Source organism: Anas acuta, chromosome 5 (assembly GCF_963932015.1).
Source record: "Anas acuta chromosome 5, bAnaAcu1.1, whole genome shotgun sequence".
Lineage (NCBI taxonomy): Eukaryota > Metazoa > Chordata > Aves > Anseriformes > Anatidae > Anas > Anas acuta.
In genome coordinates this window covers 6,805,444-6,827,163 of record NC_088983.1, presented here as the reverse complement: position 1 = coordinate 6,827,163, position 21,720 = coordinate 6,805,444, and the positions used below count along the sequence as shown (strand labels likewise).

Here is a 21,720-nt window from a genome sequence, read left to right as displayed (position 1 = left end):
TGGCAGAGACCTGCCTGCACGAAGGGGCTGCGTTCCCATCACCTCAAAACCAAGCACCGTGCTTCAATGAACTCCTTCCTCATTTTTATGCCGTGGACCAAAAGCATCCAAAGTGAAAAACTTTTCCCTGCATTTGTTTTGAAACCTTGGCATGACGTTACAAGCATCACTGAAGTACAAACCAGGACTCGGCAGCAGCCAGCCCCTCACCCCGCTGCTCAGCATGCCTCGCGGTACCCAGCAGACGTTTGACTTAAGAACCCAAGAATCTCATTGCTCAAATGCTGTATTAAATCCCTAAGCCTAAAAATGGTTTTCAGTAATGCGTGAGCTGCTCTGGGGCGTCGGAAAAGCTACCCTGGGAGCTAGGACACATTTCCTAGGAGGCAGAAATGTGATCAGAAACGTATTTGATAAAAAGAAGGCGGCATAATGATGGGTTTTAACTGCAGTTCTATTTTATTTCATCTCAGAAGCATGATGTAAGTTTAAGAGAGGGGAACAACTGGATTTTGTTTTGAATTTTTTTTTTAAACTTTTCTTTTCTAGGGTGATTTTTTTCCCCCCTAAATCTAATAAACTATATATTGGAATGACCTTGTAACGGGTTTCTGTGGCTCTTTAATCACCAGTGGCTGCTAAATGAAGCATATCTATTTTCTCTGTTACATTACTATTGGCAACCAGGTCTTCAGTAAGTGCCCAGAAATATTTCCATGGCAACAAAAAGCATTCAGCATCGCAACTGTTTTGTGCCAATTTAGCTTTAAAATATTCTATTGTGGAGAGAAATATGGTACATTAAGTGAAATAAAGTCAAGATGCAATGTTCTGAAAGAATATAAGGATAAACAGGATACATGTATTTGGTGGAAACGAGGAAAAAATGCCAAATGCAAGGAAAAATGCTCCAAGCTAATAGCGATGCTACTGAACGCCTTTGCTGAATGTCAGCAAGTCCATATGCTCACTTACATTGTCACTTAGGGTTAGGTAACAAAACCAGCAGAAATACAGATACCTCAAACATCTTCTTTTGATCACTCTAATCCGTGAGTGAAATTTTAAGTTGCCAGGGCATTGCAGCCTCCCTGCATGTCTAGGTTACCGTCAGAAGAGTTCGCACTCTTGATGTTAGAGAATGAATCTAAAGGAAAAAGAGGAAATGCAAAGAAAGACGTGAAATACAAAGAGTATGTCTGTGTTTTGGAAGAGAAGGGTCGCTGGCAAGAGCAAAATGAGTCCTCCCACATCAGAGTTCGCACAGAGGGCATCTTCAAACCACAGTTCAGCACCTTCCCTCCTATTATACAACTTGGAGAGCTCTGAGAAGAAAGGTATTGGGTGCCAGCCCTCCAGCAGCCAGCTTCACGATTACCAGGTACCGAGAGCACCGGATGGCGCTTTGTGCAGGGCACTGCCGAGATTAGAAGATAAAAGACCATTTGGGAGCATTCAGGGTGACAATCCCTTTGGTGTAAAAAGCCTTGCAATGCCCTCTAAAGCGCTTCATGAGGAAGCAGAGCACTCTAAGTGACAGCGAGGTGGGTGCCAGGGAGATCTGTGAGGCCTCCTAGTCCTCTAGAAGGAAAACTAATAAGTAATGGGAGAGAGCCCAGCACCTACGTGGTCAGCATCTGCTGTCGGCTGGGAAAAGGCTCACAGCAACTCTCCCCTTCAGCTGGGGTGACAGGTTACCCGGGCACCTCTCAGTGTCACTCTGCCTTACATATCTCACCGGAAAATTCATGTTGTCCATCCCAGTGCTCCTCAGAATCATCTTCCTCAGATGTCCCTGCAGGTGAGGAATTGTTCTGACAGTGAGAGCAGCCCACTTCTGGCCCCCAGCTCCCCGAGAGCTCACCACCTTTTCTCCCATCCATTGCAAGCGAGTGTACAGTGCAGAGACAGGACAACCTGCCCTGTGTAGCACTTGTACAGGGGGATCTGTGGCTCCAGCACGCCCTGCTCAAATCCATATTCACTCAATTGTTATATGACACAAGCAGCCCCAGCTTGGGGGACAGAACAGCCAGACCAAAAGCTCTTTTCAATCACAGAATCACACCTGGTTAAGGTTGGCAGGGACCTCTGGAGGGCATCTGGCCCAAGCCCCTTCTCAAGCAGGGCCACCCAGGTCTATGCCCAGATGGCTTTTGAAGATCTCCAAGGAGGAGACCCCACAGCCTCTCTGGGCAACCTGTGCCAGTGCTCCATCACCCACACAGCACAGAAGTGCCTCCTGATGGTTAGGCAGAACCTCTTAGATATCAGATATTTGAAAATAGGCTCAGAAGAGGTTCAGCAAGTCTCAAGTTCCCCACCAGCTTCATACTGTAAACCTCCCTGCCTTCATCCCGTTAACCACCACCTTAGGAATTTGTTCCCGAGGAGCAGCTTTACCCCAGCAAGACCCCAAGGTGGTGCCAGCAGGACTGCAGCTTTCCTACATCTGGTTAGGACACAAATCTCCATCAGCCTTCTGTGCCCAGGGAAGCTCTGGCCACACCAACAGAGGTATCTACCGGGTACAATTCCAGTGGCTGAGGTTCAGTTCTGAGCACGACCTGAGAAGCTGTTCGTGTCACTTGATGATCAGAAGTCACAGCTAGGTCTATTTAAAACCGAAAATACCAAATTCATTTCTCCATCCCATAATCTCCTGCCTGCTGTCCTTTTCAGTTTTATTTCAAAAGCCTGTGGGGGTGGTGGGAGGGGAGGAAAATGATTTGGGAGCCTTTCATCCATAAAATCATGAGATATGGCTGGGACTTTTTAGTACAGCATTTCACAGCACATGGCACAGTAACATCTTGAGATTCCTGGCACAAAGAAACAAGGTTTGAGATTATATATATCTTTAATAGCAATGACGCAAAGGCAGATGGTTCTCAAAGCAAAGGCTTAAGGCTAAACACTCTCTTTGAAGGATCCTGCTACCTGAAACAAAACATGGTGGGGTGAGAAAACTACTCCATGCTACTGCAACAGGGCCTGAGTGGCACCTAACACATGGCATTTTATCCTGGAGATTTCCACTCATTTCAATTAGATCCATCTCATGAACAAGAAAAGAACTGGAAATGTAAGAGGGAATGGTTAGATTTTTCTGGTATTTTTGTTGGGGTTCTGTTTTATCTGTGAGAAACAAAGACAACACTGAACAAAACGAGCAGATTAGTGACTGCATCAAATCAACAGTGGAGAAGTTGTCTGGGTGTTTGAAAGGCGCTTACCTGCAAACCTTGCCTTGCCATTATGAATTTCTGTGGAGCCACTCACGCTGAGGTTGTTCTCATGGTCTCTGACCCTCACAGAGGGCTCACCTTCTTCCTCAGCAATAGTAGGAAGCCGATCATGTGGCTGGAAATCTTCATTCGTCCAGTGGGATCCATTGGCTACCAAAGGCCTGGTGCTTTCAACACTTTGCTCTGGTAAGCTGGTGGCATTTTTGACCCATTTTTGCCTCTGGAGAGCCAGGTCAGAGCCACTAGTGAGGGGTTGTGAAGCAAGACCAGGACCCCCAATGTGACCGTCTTCTCTAGGATATGTGTATTCCTCATCCCACAGCTCCATGTGTATTTCATCTTCTGATTCCTCAGAATAATCCTCATAAACTCCTCCATTGTCCTCCAAGTCCCGGTTTCTCTCTTCCTCTGACTTACGACCCACCCCGCTCAAATTCAGCAATGAAGCTGATATCGAGTCTCCTGCTTGCTGGAGAGCTTCGTATATTTGAGACATCCAAGACGACAGTGGCTGGAGGAAATTTTGGGCAGCCTCAGAAGCCATGTTTAACACTATGCCGGTATCTGGTGATCAGTTGTTCGATTTTGCCAGCATGTCACTTATAATTCAGGGAGCTACAAGAATAAGCATCAGAAGAGATTACTGCAAATTGCTTGTCCATCAACACCTGCCAACACATTATCTACCTAAGGTGTCTAGATCTGAGAGGAGAAATGGAAAAATGACTTCCACCCATTGAGAATACCGCTAGAAATCCAGAAATGATGGACAAATCACACATATTCCTGCAGAGTTGCTAAACCTTATATAAAAGAACAAACATAGAACATGGGAGCAAAAGTACCTTTTCTGAAGCATGCATATTCTGGTTACAGCCATCAACAGACCTGGTAAAAGATAAAGCACAAAACAAAACAGTCAAAATATCTCAGATAACGTCCTGGTCCTGACTTCTACCACACCCTTAGCGTGTCCAGATGGGGAAAGGGAAGAATGGAAAATTTGGGGAGAATTATGTTTTGTTTGATTCAATTGACGGGCCCAAAGCTTGCAGAGCCAGCCTGTGGCAGAAAACCACCTCAAATGCTTTATTTCAGAAAGGCTTTACGGAAACCCTCTCTGCCCGATGCAGAGTAATTGTGCCCTTCACAGAAATGAACAAAAGACAGGAGGTGGGATGTTACAGATACAAAATCACGGGTAACAGGAGCAAGTTAACAACAGCATTGGTCTGTATCCCATTATAACCCTCAGTGGCTGGAATAAGCTACCTGCTTCAGCCACATCCTCACTATGAAGCTGTCCTAGACACAGCCCAGGTCCTTATAGCACTTCTTCAGCGCAGAACAATCATGATAAGAGATTTATAAAAGTTGGTATATTTTTAACTGCTGTTTAAGCTCTGTCATACCCAGAATAACCACACATTTGGAGAACTGTAAATATTGACCTTTGGGTTGCGATGAACTCCAAGACATGATTTCTCTGAAGCTGGAGATGGAATCAGGCTTTCCATAGCTTGCTTTCCTAAAGCTCTCCTGAATACTAAATAAGAACATTGGTCTTTTTTTTCTGTCATAACTTGCAGAAAGCTAAGGTGCCTTTTTTTGCCCATTACACATTTTCCCAGATTATCACAAGACAGACATTCTTTGAGGGACTCGGGGAAGAAAAAGCCTACACACACAGCGTGATGGGTTTAGGAAGAAAGAATTAAATAGTTGCAGATCTGGGGCTAACAGAGAACTAAAAAGATGCAAAAAGAAGCTTCAAAAATGAAATAATCCCAGCAGTATTATTAATAATAATAATACCAGTATTAATTTGTCTTGCTGAACTTAGAGCCCCAGGAGTAATCAAACTATAAAAGGGTAAATACATGATGAGTAGCAAGAAAATAAGATCAGCAGCAATGTGCATTACCTTTTTAAACAATATTCAGAGAAATATCGTGGGAAGACGACAGTTTGGGATATTTAAATGGAGCATGGATGAAGGAGGTTACACTTTTATGGGGGGGGAACTGCTTCTTTACGGATGAGATCAGTGACTTGAAAGGTCTTTTACATTTTGAAATGCCTCTACTGAATAATTCTCCTGAGTAATTTTGTCCAGTGATGTTGACTTACGGAGCAGACACTTCCAACAAGCTTATTATCTGCTTCAGTACGTACTTTAAATTGCAGTCCTACCAAGGACAGTAAATAAACAGGCCACTAAAGCCCCTTTAAAAGCTGATGGCTGTAACAAACTCCTCTGGCTCTGGGCACACTCCAGCACCTACCTGCCAGCTGCTGGCCTCTGACCCAGCCCTGGGGCACAGGCAATGCTCCCTGCCATGCATTAAACCTTTGGCAAAGAGCAGACAATGTCGTGACACAGGCTCCCAGGTGAGCTGCTCCCTTTCACTGACCCTCCGTGCCCAGCCCTGCCCTTGTCAAAGCCTCGCTGCTCTCTGCAACTCATTTTCTCGCAGAGCTGATCACACGCTCCAGGCATAATGCATGGCACTGGGAAGTCACAGCACCGCAGCAGTCACCGGGAAGCGATGGTAATTTAGACAGCGAGATTTCCTGACATGTGGAAGGAGGTAAATTTGGGTCAGTAAGTACTAGTTACAGGATACGTTTTTAGCCAGTCAATTATTTACAGGGAACGGCAAACGAGTCTCTGATTTTGATGAAAAGAGGGCTTCCCAAGGCTCTGTCTCCATCTCAGCAGCAAGGAACACGACAGCAGTAGCCCTCGGAGGGATGCAGGCATCCAGGAGCGACAGCTAACCAGTGCAGAGAAAGCATATGGCTGCGAAAACGAAGCTCTGATCTGTTCCAAAATACCAACGGAAGGCAGACCTGTGATATCCTCGCAGGTAATACCTTGCTTCTCTTCTTACTTATTTCCGAGCTGCTACCAGTTGGTTCCACGTCTCCTGGATGCTGTGGCTGACTGCCCCATGGCTCAGGCAGCCAGCGCCGCGCCACACAACAGATTCCCCGGCAGGGAGGCTGGCACCACAAACGTGAAGGCTGACGGGTTTTTTAAAGTGTGAATTTAATTCCGTCACAGAATTGAAGCGGTGATTTGCAATCACCTGCAGGGCCTGGATGCGGTCCCTCAGGCATCCCAAAGAGGCAGCTGAGGCTTGAACCTGCAGCTGTCATGCACCAGGCAGGCTGGGGCAAACACGGTGCATACACACATCTTACTGCCACAGAAGGCTGTTCAGATCTGAAAGTATGGGTAACAGAATCACAGAATTGCCTAGGTTAGAGGAGACCTCTGAGATCACCTAGTCCAACCTCTGACCTAACACTAACAACTCCTCCACTAAACCATATCCCTAAGCTCTACATCTAAACGTCTTTTAAAGACCTCCAGGGACGGTGACTCCACCACTTCCCTGGGCAGCCTGTTCCAATGCCTAACAACCCTCTCAGTACAGAAGTTCTTCCTAATATCCAACCTAAAACTCCCCTGGCGCAACTTTAGCCCGTTCCCCCTCGTCCTGTCACCAGGCACATGGAAGAACAGGCCAACCCCCACCTCGCTACAGCCTCCTTTGAGGTACCTGTAGAGAGCGATAAGGTCGCCCCTGAGCCTCCTCTTCTCCAGGATGAACAAGCCCAGCTCCCTCAGCCACTCGTCGTAGGACTTGTCCTCCAGGCCCCTCACCAGCTTCGTCGCCCTTCTCTGAACCCACTCCAGCACCTCGATGTCCTTCTTGTAGCGAGGGGCCCAAAACTGAGCACAGTACTCGAGGTGCGGCCTCACCAGAGCCAAGTACAGGGGGACAATCACTTCCCTAGCCCTGCTGGCCACACTGCGGCTTATACAAGCCAAGATGCTGTTGGCCTTCTTGGCCCCCTGAGCACACTGTCAAGGGAGGTGATTGTCTCACTCTACTCTGCGCTGGTGCGGCCTCACCTTGAGTACTGCGTGCAGTTTTGGGCACCACAGTACAAGAAGGACATTAAACTGTCAAGAGTGTCCAGAGAAGGGCGACGAAGATGGTGAAGGGCCCAGAGGGGAAGACGTATGAGGAGTGGCTGAGGGCACTGGGCCTGTTCAGCCTGGAGAAGAGGAGGCTGAGGGGGGGCCTCATCACAGCCTACAACTTCCTCATGAGGGGGAGCAGAGGGGCAGGTGCTGACCTATTCTCCATAATCACCAGCAATAGGACCTGCAGGAATGGTGTCAAGCTGAGTCAGGGGAGGTTTAGGCTGGACATCAGGAAGAGGTTCTTCACCAAGAGGGCGGTCGCACACTAGAACAAGCTCCCCAGGGAAGTAGTCATGGCACCAAGCCTGTCTGAATTAAGAAGCATTTGGACTGTGCACTTAGCCACATGGTCCAAAATTTCGGATAGACCTGTGCGGTGCCAGGAGTTGGACTCAATGTTCCTTATGGGTCCCTTCCAACTCAGGATATTCTATGATCCATTACTCTAACCAAGTCCTGGGAAATCCATCCGGATTAAAGCTGCAAACCCCCACAAACGTTCTGACTTCAATATATACACAACAGACAGACACTGAAGCGTGTTTCATTGGAAAAATCCAAGCTGCTTTGCAGCCACACCAGGGACACACCTGTACGACCACAACCCAGCATAGTCCCTCTCTGCTCAGCCGGTGCTTGGCTTCTCTTCTGTCCTCTCCTCGTACTGAAGGCTCCTCAGTCTGTGATCTGCTGAACAACTGGAGTTCAGCTGAATTATAAATTGCTTATTTTTGGCCTTGCAGCAGATGGATAAAATATGTAACAAGCTGCAGACAAGTTTAGGCAGGCAAGGTTTTGACAAACTCTACAGAGGATCAAAGGGGGCTGATCTCTGTTACAGGCTTGCTGTTTCCCAGGAGCAATCTCCCTTAATTAGCAAGCACTGCTCTAACAGGGTGTTTATGATATATTTCACAACATGGCCTTTTCAATGTTACAGATTTTTACTTTTCAATTCTCTAACAATTTCGACTTGCATGGGGGGGAGGGGGGGAGGAAGAACTGAGACGAGCATCTGAAATGTGTGGGAAAGAAAAATCCATTTCTTTTTAAAAGCATTCATCAATAAAGAGAGGAAAAAAAAAAAAACAGTTTAGCAAATTCACTCCAAGTTCCATCTTCTAAAACTAACCATAAGAATTTTCTCATTGAACCGCCTGCTTAACTCAAAGTTGTTGTTGTTTTTTTTTCCTCTTGGAAAATCAGATAGCTGAAAGGATCAATGCTAAGCCTTTCGCAGAAACCATCATAACCTTTACTACAATCTATACTCCCTTGTCTTGATAGGATCATTACTCCTGAGCAGCGTTCCCATTGAGAGGTGCAATTACTGGATAGCTAAAAAAAGACTATTAGCAGAATTTCAAACACTACCACCATGCATAGGTTTTGTAATATTAGCAAAGTGTCTTTCAATCTTCTTGATATACAGAGTCCTAAAACCTGCCATTAGATGTGCATTTGTTGTAGCAATTTCCCTTCAGATTGTTGTGCAGGCACAAACTTCCTTTTCTTCAGTCACTTTGTGTGAGTGCAAACCCACCAAACTGCCCCCTTGCAGGGAGGCTGGTACAGCACAGGTTGAAAACAGCGTTCCAGCACATAACAAACTATTTTCCAGCAAGTGCTTGCTCCTGAAACACAGCCTCACCTCTCTGCCTGGGAAAGCAGTGTCCTGTGCTGAGACACAAGAGAAACTCGGCTCCCAGCTTCCAAAGGTCAGAAGGCACTTTTGCTGCCCCAACACTGTTCATGAAGATGCACCTTCTTTGCCACTGCCAAGGAGGTTGTATCAAAAAGCTGTTAGCACTTTGGACAGGTTGCTGAATCTAACTTTCCACAGTTGAAACTTTGAGTACTGCTGCTGGGTTGCCAGTTTAGACAGGTCCACAGCACGTACCCAGAAAAATGATTCACAGGCTACAAATCAACAGGTCCTAAACCCTCTGAAGCAAAGCACAGTTCCTGCAGCCCCCTAAAGGGCAAAGCAAAAACAAAGATGAGATCAGACAGACATTTAAATAGCCACTTGTCACCCTGCTGAACAGCACTTAGCCTGAGCAGGGGAAGCCTGCAGACTTATTTCTTACTCCCAGATCATCTCATGCCTTTGCAGGCAGCTCGCTACTACTGATGCTGTGCCAAATTAGTTGTAAAAAAGTGATACCCAAATGGCAGAAGTGGTTTTGGTCAGTATTTTTCGCCCCACGGTGTTTCCATCTTTCTTCCCAATCCTTTTGTCGCAAGCTCTCCTCTTGTTAAAAATAATGGCAACAACTAATTACGGATCCTCACTGTTCCAGCAGGTAGGTAGAAGAAGAAAGGGATAACAGAGAAACGCTATTATGCAAATGTGACATTAATTGCTGAAAACCACCGAGCCTTTTTCAAAAACCCAGATCTCTCCACAGTAGAGAGGAATGATGACAAATTCAGACAAAAGTGCTCCCTGAAGTCCAGCATCCAGATACTAACATCAGAAGCTCCACCAGCGATGTGTCTGAGACACTGCCAGTGGTTTCCTATGGTGACCTGTGAAATGTCCTGAAGTCAGAGGTGTGTCTGTTGCATCAAGAGCAGTGCTCACAAAACAGGGAACCTGTAACTGAGTGCACAGGGCTGTCAGCAAAATTGTAATGTCAACCCTGTGTGGATTTTCAGGAGGCAAGGATGGAAACACCTTCCTTGCCCGTAACACTTGGCCTGGGTATACCAGGGAGCCAGATTCTGTCTCAGCACTGATGTAACCCCAGGGTTATTCTACGGAAGCGAGTCGTGTCCTCCAAGTCAAAATCAGGTCCCTTGAAGTTAAATAACCACTTGTCACCACAGGCACACACAAAACAAACCCAACAAACAGTTCTGTGCTAAGCAGTAGTACAACAAATCAACAATGCATAAATTCCATTACTTTTATTTCTCAAACCAAGTGTTACAAAAAGGGCATAAAGGAAGTCACAGATTGTTGGGGTATTAGAAAATTGGTGTTAGTAGTGGCAACCGTGTTCTTTCAATGTAAAGGAGTGCAAAATGTCTGTAATTACTGGATTAGGGGAATGAAAGTAGAAACCTGCAGTCAGAAATTACAGCACATTCTGTAATTGAGCTGCTGTCATTCGTCGGCTTGCATGAAGACAGAAGATCCAAAAGGAAATCACAAGTTCAAAAGGCTGGAGAAACACCAGCTTACACCGCCACTCGAGCCCACCCACCTGTGCTGTCAAGCTGTTCTCGTAGAGCAGACCCAGCAGCCCGAGTCCCCACTCCGCCCGCACTCGTGCTACCCAGCCTGCAGGAACTGAACAAGCCGGGGTCAATCAGAGCAATTACTTGCATGGAAATCAGCAGTGGGAGAGCCTGTCTAGCTGCTTAACACAATTACGTTATTTCAGAAACATTTTGAGGAGTCACCCGGTTGCTGTTACTCCTCCTTCCCCCACGTTTGCCCCACGGTAGCACAGCCTATGGAAATTGCTGCACTGATGGTGTGGACCACCACAGGCAGCGCACAGTTTGGGAACCGCAGCCCTGGCTGCCAAAAGAAGTGGGTGACAACCCGCTCCTCATTACCATTTTGCATAAACTGATGGCTCAGTCCATACCTGCCATCTCCTGTCGCTTCTGTGAAGCCAAGCGCCGGTCCTGCTGGTCATACTGGGAGGCTGAGGGGTTGCTGGGAGAACTGGGTCTGGTTTCAGATGATTTAAAAGGATTCAGAGGCACAGATCCAAGCAGGCAGCTGTCCCTGCTGACTCAGTAACTGCTCCCACAGCTACTCTACCCTTAATTCAGCCTTGTTGCAGGCCAGGCTTTCTGCTATCTAGGCAGGCATCAGTGGCCACATTCACACTTCCCCATGCACTCTTCTTAAGAGCCTCTATCCAGACGACTGAGAGAGAAAGCAATTTAGAAGAGCAGCTTCATTTCGGCACTGAGAAATTTCCCTTTCGAGAGCTCCTCTCCCTCCTGCCCCTGGCTGCTCAGGGAGCCTGGAGGATCCACGTGCCTCGACAAGGTGACATCTTCAGTCTGCACAGAGCTCCTGGACCCGCAGTGTCAGGGTTACAAAGACCAGCCAGAGGTTTATTCATTTTGGAAAAGCACATTTTTGTCTTCCACCACTTACCACTGGAAGAAGAAGGCCTACTGTGCATACCAGAGTGGTACCATCACGCCATATCCACGTTACCTGTTTTTAGCCATCAAGCTGAGCCTCTAACATACCAAGGCCTCACAAGCTGCACATGATGTTCTCAGCTCCAGGCTGGGCCCAGGCCATGCTGACAAAGCAGGGCCAACAGGCAGTGCTGCTGCCCTTCCTGCTCCTGACTTTTACAGGTGTCAGTTCCTTAAAGCCTCAGCTACTGAAGACGAGTGGTTTATGTAAGAACTGCAACTCCATTTATTTATTTAAAGTATGTTTCTAGCCCCGGAGGCTGGAGCAGGGGCTGTGCAGAACAGCTTGAGAACATGAACTGAAAGCGCTCTCAAGGCTGATGAGACAGAAAGAAAAATGGAGAAAGGTTTCTTCAAATCTCATGATGTTTAAGCAGATTTCACACATCAATAGTACAGGTTTAACACTGTGCCAAGTGTTCAAGGCAAGGTGCAACTGGAATATTTTTGTACAGAGCACAGTCAGAAAATCACAATTGTTTTCCTGGTCTCTGGTCACATCATTACATGAAGATCGCGGTACAGAACAAAGCTGGCCCTTTTCTTTTTTGAGTCATGGCACTGAAGCACACGGTTCAATACAGCCCTTTACATAGGGTTTGCCCAGCATCGTTGCATGTTTCTGTGGGGAACTTCACACATGAACTTTTGAAGTAAAGGGCTCAGCAACACAGCAAACACCAACCATAAGAACACCATCACCACCTCTTAGCCATGAAATCCACACTACAAAATGGGACACTGAACCATCACAGCCCCAAAAGAGGCCTCACACAAGAATCCACTGACACGTCAGGCCTCTGATCAAGGGAAGGTCCTCCCTCCTTGTTCAGGCCACCATCCACATACTTGGGCATAGCCAAGCAAGCTTAATAAATGTGACTTCAGCTCTGTGCTACCCTTCTCTCACTTAAGCCTTTACCAAATTCTCTGTCCAGCTTTGCAGCCTGCTCTAAGCTCTCTGTTGCAGTGCCAAGCCTGTCCAAAATACAGGGTGATTATGTCCAGAAGAGCTCAAGCAGCAAATGGATTCCTGCAGCTGAGGATGAGGCCATCAGGGGCAGAGCATCCTTGTGCAAGAGATGGGCTCATTGCTAAGGTCAGCGAAGGAGTCAGGAGTAGCAACCACAAAAGCCTCAAGTACCAGAAAAGTTACCCATTGTGTCCCAGCAATTAAGAGCCTTTGTCCTGGAGTCTTCTAAAAGGTTTTCAATTAAATCATCATTTTTACAAAGGTTTTTCCCTTCTCTTGTTCCTTTCATAAGGACACAAAGTATGCAATTACAATTAAATTAGCAACAAACCAGCCAGATGTATCATAAAGCCACGATGACGGAAACATCTCTTTCATTCTGACACCCCATTTTGAGGTCAGGCTCTTTATAGAAAAGCAAAAACAAAACAAAACAGACTCTGACACTTCACACTACATTTTCTGAATGTCAGCTCATGCACCTGCAAAGTGCAAAGCAGGCAGAATTATTTTTCAATACCAACTCTTTTTTTTTTTTTACTGGTAGGTAAGTTAAAACTCAGCCAGACCCAAGGACAAGAGAAAAACATGCATCAAACCCAGAAACATCCAGAGGCTACAGCCTTTGTTTACATATGCTGTTGGAAATTTTGGTTTATCCTACTGCAGAAATTATGGTCATGCCAAACACAAAATGCCTTCTGACCTATTTAGATCTGTTATAATGCTGACAGTCACAGCAGACCAATATGTTCTAACCACTCCTGATTCCAGATGGGGAGAAGTGAAAGGATTTCCCCAGTCTGAGAGCTCAGAACTGGGAAGAACAATTACCAGCTTACATGTTAAAGAACAGCAGAGCCTGTAGAGTCAGGATCTCCTTGCAATAAACACAGCTCACCAGAAGAAACAAGCTGAGAACAGGAAAAGTGAATGCTACCCATTAAATTACATGTCACAAACACTTCCATCCTGATCCTTTCTACCCAGCAAAGTAGGACTGAAACCAACTCTTGCTTGTCAACACTCCTCTTGGGAGAGCTCCCTCACCAGGCAATTGCTGTGCCAGAAACTGGCTTTCCTGGCTTCCCAGCCCAAGCTCAGGTTCCAGGTTTCTGCGTTTGCCATATGACATGTTATGTCAGCCCCGGGTTTAATCTATCTTCTCATGCTGCTGTCCTTTAAAAACATTAGCATTTCCTACACGTATATTCCATATTGGCCTTGCAAGTATCAAAACGCTATGGTAAAATTTAAACTAAATATAGAGACCTGATATTTTTAAATAGCTCTTAGCTCCAGCTCACCAGGCTGACTTTGTAGGAACAGGAAAAAAAAGAGGCTCCAACTCTAAGTTTCTATTGTAATTAATGATTACAACACATTCCTCCACCGAATCAGATTTAGCACCTCATTAATGTGTGTGGTATTTTGCTTGTACGGCACAGCTGTAGTTAAAGTTGAATTAGTGTTTCCATTATAAACCCATGTTTTCAAAGGTTTATTACTCAGACACATAAGATTTAGTCTGAAATGAAAATTGCCATCGAGTGTGTCAGCTGGGAAGCAATTTTTTGTCCTTCAAAATTCGGAAGGAACAAAACAAAAAAAGCAAGCCACCCTGTTTATTAATAATTCACATTTTAAAAGGCATTGCAAATACATGTTTACATGATAGCCTGTGACAGCTCCATAGAATGTCAACGCCTACACATTCCTGCGAGATGTGTCATCTTAAAAACTGAAATAAAAGCCACATTTTTACACTACTTGATGGGAGGGGAAGAGAAGGGAAGAAAGACTTAAATATAATCTTGATGAAGGAAACGGTTTAAAAAAAAAAAAAAAACACAACACAATCTTTGCTTAGAAATGTCAAAGTCAAAAAATTTTAGCAGGGGAGACTTGGAAGCACCATTTGCTTTTGTAACTTGTGAGTGCCATCAGCCTGACCCTGGCTCACTTAATACATTTAGAAAGAACCAGAGAGTCCTACTGACTTCCTATCACACACAACATCCGAGCCTTTGCTTGCTCAAAAGTCCTGGACTCTTAAAGTATAATCAGAGACCAAGTCCCTTGCAAAAGCCATGCTGAACTCAATGTACAAGGCATAAAGTACATCAGAAAAGCTCCAGAGGCTCCAGGCTGTGCGATTGTGCCTTTCTACAATTACCTTTATGACTGAACCTCTAAGAAGACAACCTTTTAATTGTGAGGCTTCCGAGGCCACTTCCTGGCTAATTGTTTCAATGACTGTATGCTTAGGACATGCAAATTTACAAATAAATGTGTGATGAAATTACCAAATTCTCACTTACCACCATTACCAGAATAGATGCCTTTCTGACAGCCAAGAAACATTAAAATGTTATTTTTGCAACAGAGTAAGGTTCCCTGATGGGCACTCTTACAGTTATTTTGACTCCAGGACTCATGGGTTTACCCAAGACATAATGTTTCCAGACAAGAACAAATGCATGAAAAAGCATGTAATAGCTACTGCAGGAAAACCAGGACAGGCACATCCTTCAGGAGCAGAAAGGCAGTGCCGTTACTTAGAATTGTTCACATTTTGTTCTTCACTGGATTAACAGAACACTCCCATAACAGACAGAGAGCAGGGAGTGTTTTTTCCCCAGTGCAGCCCTCCATTTCTCAAGAGAGTACTCCAGACAGCTAAGATAATAGGAGCCTGGTAGCAATTGCATATCCATTTGATCAAGTTTTGGAGGTTACTATAGTCTACCCCAAACCCTGCTGTTTTCCACGCAAATAACCCGAGACACAGCAAATGGCTCTATCTCTATCCTCTCTGCAATCAAAGCCTCGAGAAGATTCTGTACATCAAAGGCGGTATAATACTGTGATACTTACCAAGGCCCTCGTGAACTCTAGACTTTTCTTTGTAGTGTTTTCTTCTCCCTTGTTCAAGGCATGAGAGTCCACCTCTCTTTTCAAAGCAGAGCTTCTTGTTGATGAAGAGGAAGAGGACGGCAAGGAGGATAACGAAGTCTCCAACTACAGACAAAAACCCAGTGGCCTTAGGAGTAACTAGGAAGAAAAATTCAGAAAGAAAATATCAGCACAACTGGGAGAAATTGCCCAGAGAAAGATGGGTTTAACCACATCTGCATCCATAGCTCTGCCTCCTGTTCTCATCCCCGGAAGAAATAGCAACACATTTCAGCAGAATTTGGACTTGTGTTAGATGGTTACAACACCCATATTGGGCCAGACTTCTGAGAACATCAACAATAGGGTTACGTTACGCACCAAACCCCATTCTGATCAGGGTCTTCCTTTCTGTCACATGGTGAACTCCATCACGGGAGACTTACTGGTTTCAACAAATTTTCTATTAGTGCAGAAGTCCACTGGCTTCAAAAAGGGGACTCTCAATCTATACTGGCCCTAAGGACCTGGCCAAGGAAGTGCTGTTGGCCATAAACCATTCCTGGGCCTGTATTAAGCGCTGTGGGGAGGATTAGCTCCGGGGGAGAAGGCCCAACGCCTCCTTTGGAATTTGTATATTTTCTCTAAAGCCAGCAGACAATGCTGGAATGGCACTCATTAACTTCACCACATTTACTAAGAAACAGGTTAATGTCTAGCCTGTGAGCCTCATTAACCTGTTACTTTACCCTGAAGGAGGTATATTACGGAGGCACAGCGTTCCCAGGCTCCTGCTGAGGCAATTCAGTTTAGCTCCCCCGGTATCAGTTTTGGGGACTTGCACCAGCTGACGACCTAGTGCTATACATCAACATCCCCACGTTACATTGTGGAGAAACAGTCTTCTTTCAATTCATCACATTCCACTGTGCCACCAGGTCTGCAAAAAACCGCAGGCGCCAGCAAAAAGCTTTTAAAGCCATTTCACCTCTCTCACACATATCAAAATGCCAAAACAAGGGACAAACACCGCATAGATCATCCAGTGTGGACGGCAAGGGCACACACGTCAAAAACTGTAAGTGCCGTGGAGAAAAAAAAAAAAAAAAAAAAAAGTAAATAAATTGGCTTGTTATTCTGGTAATTACTTCACCAAGAAGAGGTGAGGTTCAGTTGTCCAATTCAAGTCAAAGATCCCATAAAAATGAAACATCAGCAGCATCAGTGGCACACCAGGGATGCCTGTGCTTGTAAAGCTACAGCTCATAGCTGAGATGAGCAGTTGGGAAGGATGTAAACAGAGCCAGCCCTGCCTGCGAAACAACCCACTGGGAGTTTACAAGGCTTGACTCAGCAAAAGGCTGGGGCTGGAAGAGCTGAACCATCTCCAGCTACAGCCCTGAGCGCGCACTCTAGGACTACGATCTTGGGGATTTTAAAAAAACTGAATTACGACCAGGCAATGTGCCTTAACTGGAAACAAAACCCACAAACGCATAGCAGCAGCCCACATAAAAGCAGAGGAGCGCTGGGGGCTGAGCCCAGCCTAACAGGGGTTACACAAACCCCGGAGCTGGCTCCGACCTCGCTCACTGCAGCACAAGGAGGGAACGTAAATGTGCGCTGAATTGTGCCAGCTCAAATGACAACACCATCAAACCTGCATTCGCCTTGCTCTCTTCTGTATGGGCACAGTCACTTCTCTGGTGGACACATCTACATCCCCTTGTGCCAGCCCAGTGAGCAGGGCCCGTGAAGGCAGCAGGTCTGCAGCTGGGGCTGAAACTTGCCCTGTTCCCTCCAGCGCCGGGCGCAGCTGAGCGATGCACCCAGCAGCTATTTTCAGCTGCTGAAGTCACCGTGAAGTGGCTGCAGGAGCCAAGTCTGAATCAAAGGAGCTGAGTATAAATCAAAGTAGCCATAAACCCAGGATATATATGACAGCCCAGCTGGGTCCCATTGCTGACTCTTCCTTTTCTTGAGCAAGCCACCAACAGTTTTGCACACCAGTTGTCCAGCCCCTTTCTCCAACAGAGCTGCACAGCACCTTGCAAAACCCCAAAGGACCACCGCAGCTCCGTGGTGCAGGACGTGGTACCCCCTGCACAGGTCACTCCTGCACAGCACCCACCCAAGGAGGGTCTGCACGGCTGCGAGGAGGTGGCTGGGACTTCTGCAGCACGAGGCACAGGAGCTCATGCCTCCTGTCCCACAGCTTTAAGCAGAAGTTTCCTCTTCTCTCCCCCATGTTATCTGTGCCAGATACTAGTGGTTTGTGCCACAGCATCTCTGAAGGAGGGCTGCGAGTTTGCACCTGAGCACTGTCTCGCATACGTGGGCAGAAACGTTACATCTCTGCACCTGGCTCCTGCTGGAGGCACGTATTCCTCTGGGACAGGAGCCACACTGGTGCTCGGCTCCTCTGTCATCAGGGAGAAAATGAGCTGCACCTGCACATGGCCCTGAGCACGGGGCCCAGCTCTGCCCTCAGCAGAAGGGCTTTCTCTGCAGCCACAGAGCTCCAGCCTAAGCCTGGGAAATCATTTCAGGACTGATTTGGGGTAGAGCTGTGCTGGCTTGCTCAGAACTACACCTTACTTATGTTAAAGTATCACTGGAGTGTGCCAGAGCTTCTTGCCCAAGTTAAACATCCAGCCTCACAGCACTGGGTGATGCACCGTGCCCGAGGGCAAGCAGAGAAGGAGCAGCTGGCACTCAGTTCTTGGTCCATGCTCTGGGCACCCAAGGCCAGGAAGGAGATGGTCACCGTGTTCTTTGGGACATGAACAGCCCATTCAGCCAGGACTTTCTCCCAGTCATTTACCCATTTTTAAGCCAAGCAATTAATGCTGTAGACACCTTTGTGAAATGCCACAGCGAGTCCCCATGTTCTGCAGCCCCAGGTGAGAGTGCAAGCCAAGAAATGGTGTTAACACAGCTGGCAGGCTGAGGGCATGCAAACTGCACACCTTTGTGTACGCTGCTGCAGAACAAACACGAGGTGCAGCGTGAAGGGCCCCAGGTCAGGAAAGAGGAAATCAAAGAAGAGAGGTGAACAGGAGACATCTGGCAGAGGACACAAGGAAGCACAAGGCATCACAACGCTGCTTCTGCTCCTGCATTTCCCTCAAAGTTGCCTCCATGCTACCAGATGAGTGAAGGCAGAACCTGTCTGGAAGAGCAGTTGGGGAGTATTGGCCACGCCGTTACCTTCATGGAGTCTAGCTGGGTATGTGCCTTGCAGCAGGTTTCACAGCACTTCTGCTAGCTTTCTGGGCACCTCCAAACAGACCAGGTGAATGAATGCGATTGCCATAACAGATTCACTTGGAGAGTCTGCAATTAACAAACCCTTAATACAATTTGCTTTGCAAGGGTTAACTTTCTGCATAAAATGGTATTGCAGACAATAGCTCTTTAATTCCATTTGTTACCAAGCCTCCTGCAAAAGGAATGTTTACTGGTACTTTTTAATTACGAAAAAAAAAACATAAATTGTCTGTTTTACTGTCTATGCTAATTACATTTCATTATATATTTGGAGTAAGCTATGATTTTCCTGCTGGTTCCCATGACATTTTTCATTATCAGCCACTAATTGTCTAGCATGCACACTGCATTGTGAACCAAGTAGGCTGATGTGTGGGCAGAAGTTCTAGCGCAAGCTGCAAGGCACAAGAAGCGCACGTTATTATTATTACTATGATGATGTATTAGAAAGTTTCCACCTACTTGCATACCTCCGTGTCCCCATCCCTATCAGCAGTGTCACAGCGCAGCAGAGCGCAGGAGTCCATCTGGAATCAGCCTCACGCTTGGCAACCATCAGCAGCTACTGTAGGAGAGTTATCTGGGGTGAAATGGTGACAGCAGCCCCACTGCAAGGGCAAGTTTCTTGTTGGGGACAATGAGAACACCAGGAAGGTTTCTCAGTCACTTCCTCTGTTCATTGAGCAATGCACGTGGCTAGCAGGATCTCAGGAGTCACTTTGCCCACCCTTAAGCTGAGGTCAGGGCTATAAAGGAAAACAGCACCGTATGTGGGCTCCTAGAGGGAGGAGAACAGATAGCTAATGGGATCTTCCTGAGGGAGCATGAAAAAAAAAAAGCTGAAGGGTTTTCATGAGCCACAGATAACACTGTTTGCATAACAGCAAAACCTGTAATGAACCTGTATCTATGCAAGCTCAGAAAGTGCCACGAAGGACAAAGCAACCCACTGCACTCAGCATTTCATAAATTCCGACTGAGGCAGAGTTGTAGGAGCAGCTTCCTCATATAGCAAAGTGCTGGAACAAGGAGCGCATGACCACTGCTCCCCGGATCGTCGTTATCAGCCTTGGACAGGTGGCAATTCTATTCATGTGCACCACGCACACAATACACAAACACTTCAGAAATAAATGTGTGTTTTCACAGGATTGCAGCTCTCCCCTGATATCTATTTCAAAGGAGACAAAGCCCGACCCTTCCTAGCGGCGCTGCGAGGGAACGGTTGTGCAACTCCTCCTCTTCTCCTCAAGGTGATCCACAAATACATTGTCAGGCCCGCGAGCAGGCGACGTGCAGCACCGTGGCAGGAGGGTGAAATTCCCACCCGAGGCAGGAGGACTTGCCCTGCGCCGAGGCTCAACTTTCACACGCTTTATTTTTAATGTACCGATTCACAGCCGTGGAAGCTCTCCGGTCCTTTTATATAAGGAATATGAAAGACTGAAAGAAACTTTTGACCTGACTGTGTTTCTATTAAATTTGGCTGCGAAATTTAATTGATCAAAAGGTGGAAGAAGGGGCCCGCTCGTAGCTGTTGCTGATGCGTTTGCAGGTCACCTCTAAAGATTTAAGCAGCCCATAAGTCCTACGACATAGGCACGCAGTTTCAAAGGTCTCAGAGACGGTGCAGCAATTTCCTTTCCTTTTTTTCTACAAGCCACACAACCACAGCATCCAAACACCTTGCAGGCTTCAATGTGCTTACGCCCCCAGCAACTCTGCAAGGCAGGGAAATGCTGATGCAGCCACTCCATGGAATGGGAGCCTCAGCACTGATTTTCTACAAAAAGTGGTGGAAGTTAAGCCCAAAAGAGCAATAAAAAAGAGTCCTGTTGGTCTACACAGGTACTTAGCATCTAGAAATACTCCAGTTTTCACCCCGAGGCTGTGGCTTCCAAACAGAATACCTACAGCACCTTTCCATAGGTGATACCACATGAATAGCTGCTTGCCTCAGACACCTCAAATTGCCTGAAAGCCACAGGACTGGCATCTCTTCCCCTAAATCCGATTCTTCTTAGGGACTCAGGTGCTCAGGTGAAGCCCAACACCTCCCAGAAACACTACGTTCAAGGGAAGGCACATCAGGCACAACTGGCGCACAGAGGCAGTAGCAATAAGTGAGAGCTAAGAAATAAAAGGCCTGAAACAAATTCTTCCATATACTCAGATTTTTCTTTTTCCTATACAACATCCCAGACCCACAATCAGAGGAGAGCACCCTCTAACCTTGCAGCTGAGCAGGGCTCGCTGTGCAGCCAGGTTTGGGGCCAGCAGGAGAGCCAGCACTTGTACACCTTATTTTTTTTTCCAACCTGCTTACTGATGTTCAAGGACAGACCCAGACTCACGTTCTCAGGATACAGCCTGGGCTTTACTGTGTATCTGCTGCTACTAAGTGACGAGAACATAAAAACTTGGAGGTAAAAACTCCAGAACATCCAGCAGCTCACCTGGGAGAGCCATAAACCAGCAACTGGGAGAGCCAAGATCAAGCAGGCTTTGTCTGAGACCAGGTCTCCTACCTCACAAAGGCTGCTCTACAGCTTGCATACACTGATCTGTGGCTTTCCCTGCAGCACAAACACCACCTTTGTTTTGAGCAATGTCCCTGACAATGTTTGCGAGCGAGCAAACAGCTCTGTAAAATATTCTGCCTTCACCAAAAGGCATCATCCCATTAGAAAATATTAAGTATTCCTTTTGCTGGACGCGTTTCAAACAACTCTGGAGTACTAGGTCAAGGCAACAGCAAGTACACTGTGTTTGCATACGATGACACCTGATGTTCTGCGGCTCGGAGAGTCCTGGCTCTCACCCACTTCTCCGGGTGGAAGCACACAGTGCAGGTACAGATGAGAAAAGGAGACAGAAGTGTGTCATAATGGGCAGGGGAGCACTCACGTTGTCGAACGGAGGTGACTCAAGTAACAGTCTAGGCTTCCAAAGGATGATCCAGAGACTAATTGTTAATCTTATTAATAATGTTAGACAAGGCCCCAGTTAAGCATGGGTTTTAAAATTCATTGAAGTTAACAGGGCTGTGGAGACTGAAAATGTGAGCAGCACTCGAATTGCCATTCACAGAATTCAAATTGGTCCCCCGCATGTCAGGGCTGAAGAGGTTGAAGAGGGACAGCACGAGGAACCTTGTG

The 21,720-nt window shown here is 46.5% G+C and overlaps 1 protein-coding gene across 3 annotated transcripts in view; it reads right to left on the bottom strand.

Moving 5' to 3' along the window:
• Nucleotides 1–21,720, bottom strand: part of SYT16 (synaptotagmin 16) — a 95,471-nt gene that overhangs the window by 34,002 nt on the left and 39,749 nt on the right. For 2 of the 3 annotated variants that reach the window (XM_068682489.1, XM_068682490.1), the window contains 3 exons: nt 15,275–15,451; nt 4,094–4,136; nt 3,237–3,863 (listed from right to left, as the gene is read on the bottom strand). In XM_068682489.1, the coding sequence (XP_068538590.1) occupies nt 3,237–3,792 (556 nt within the window). In that variant the 5' untranslated portion in view covers nt 3,793–3,863; nt 4,094–4,136; nt 15,275–15,451. The remainder of the gene's footprint in view (nt 1–3,236; nt 3,864–4,093; nt 4,137–15,274; nt 15,452–21,720) is intronic. The other variant, XM_068682491.1, reaches the window with a different exon arrangement.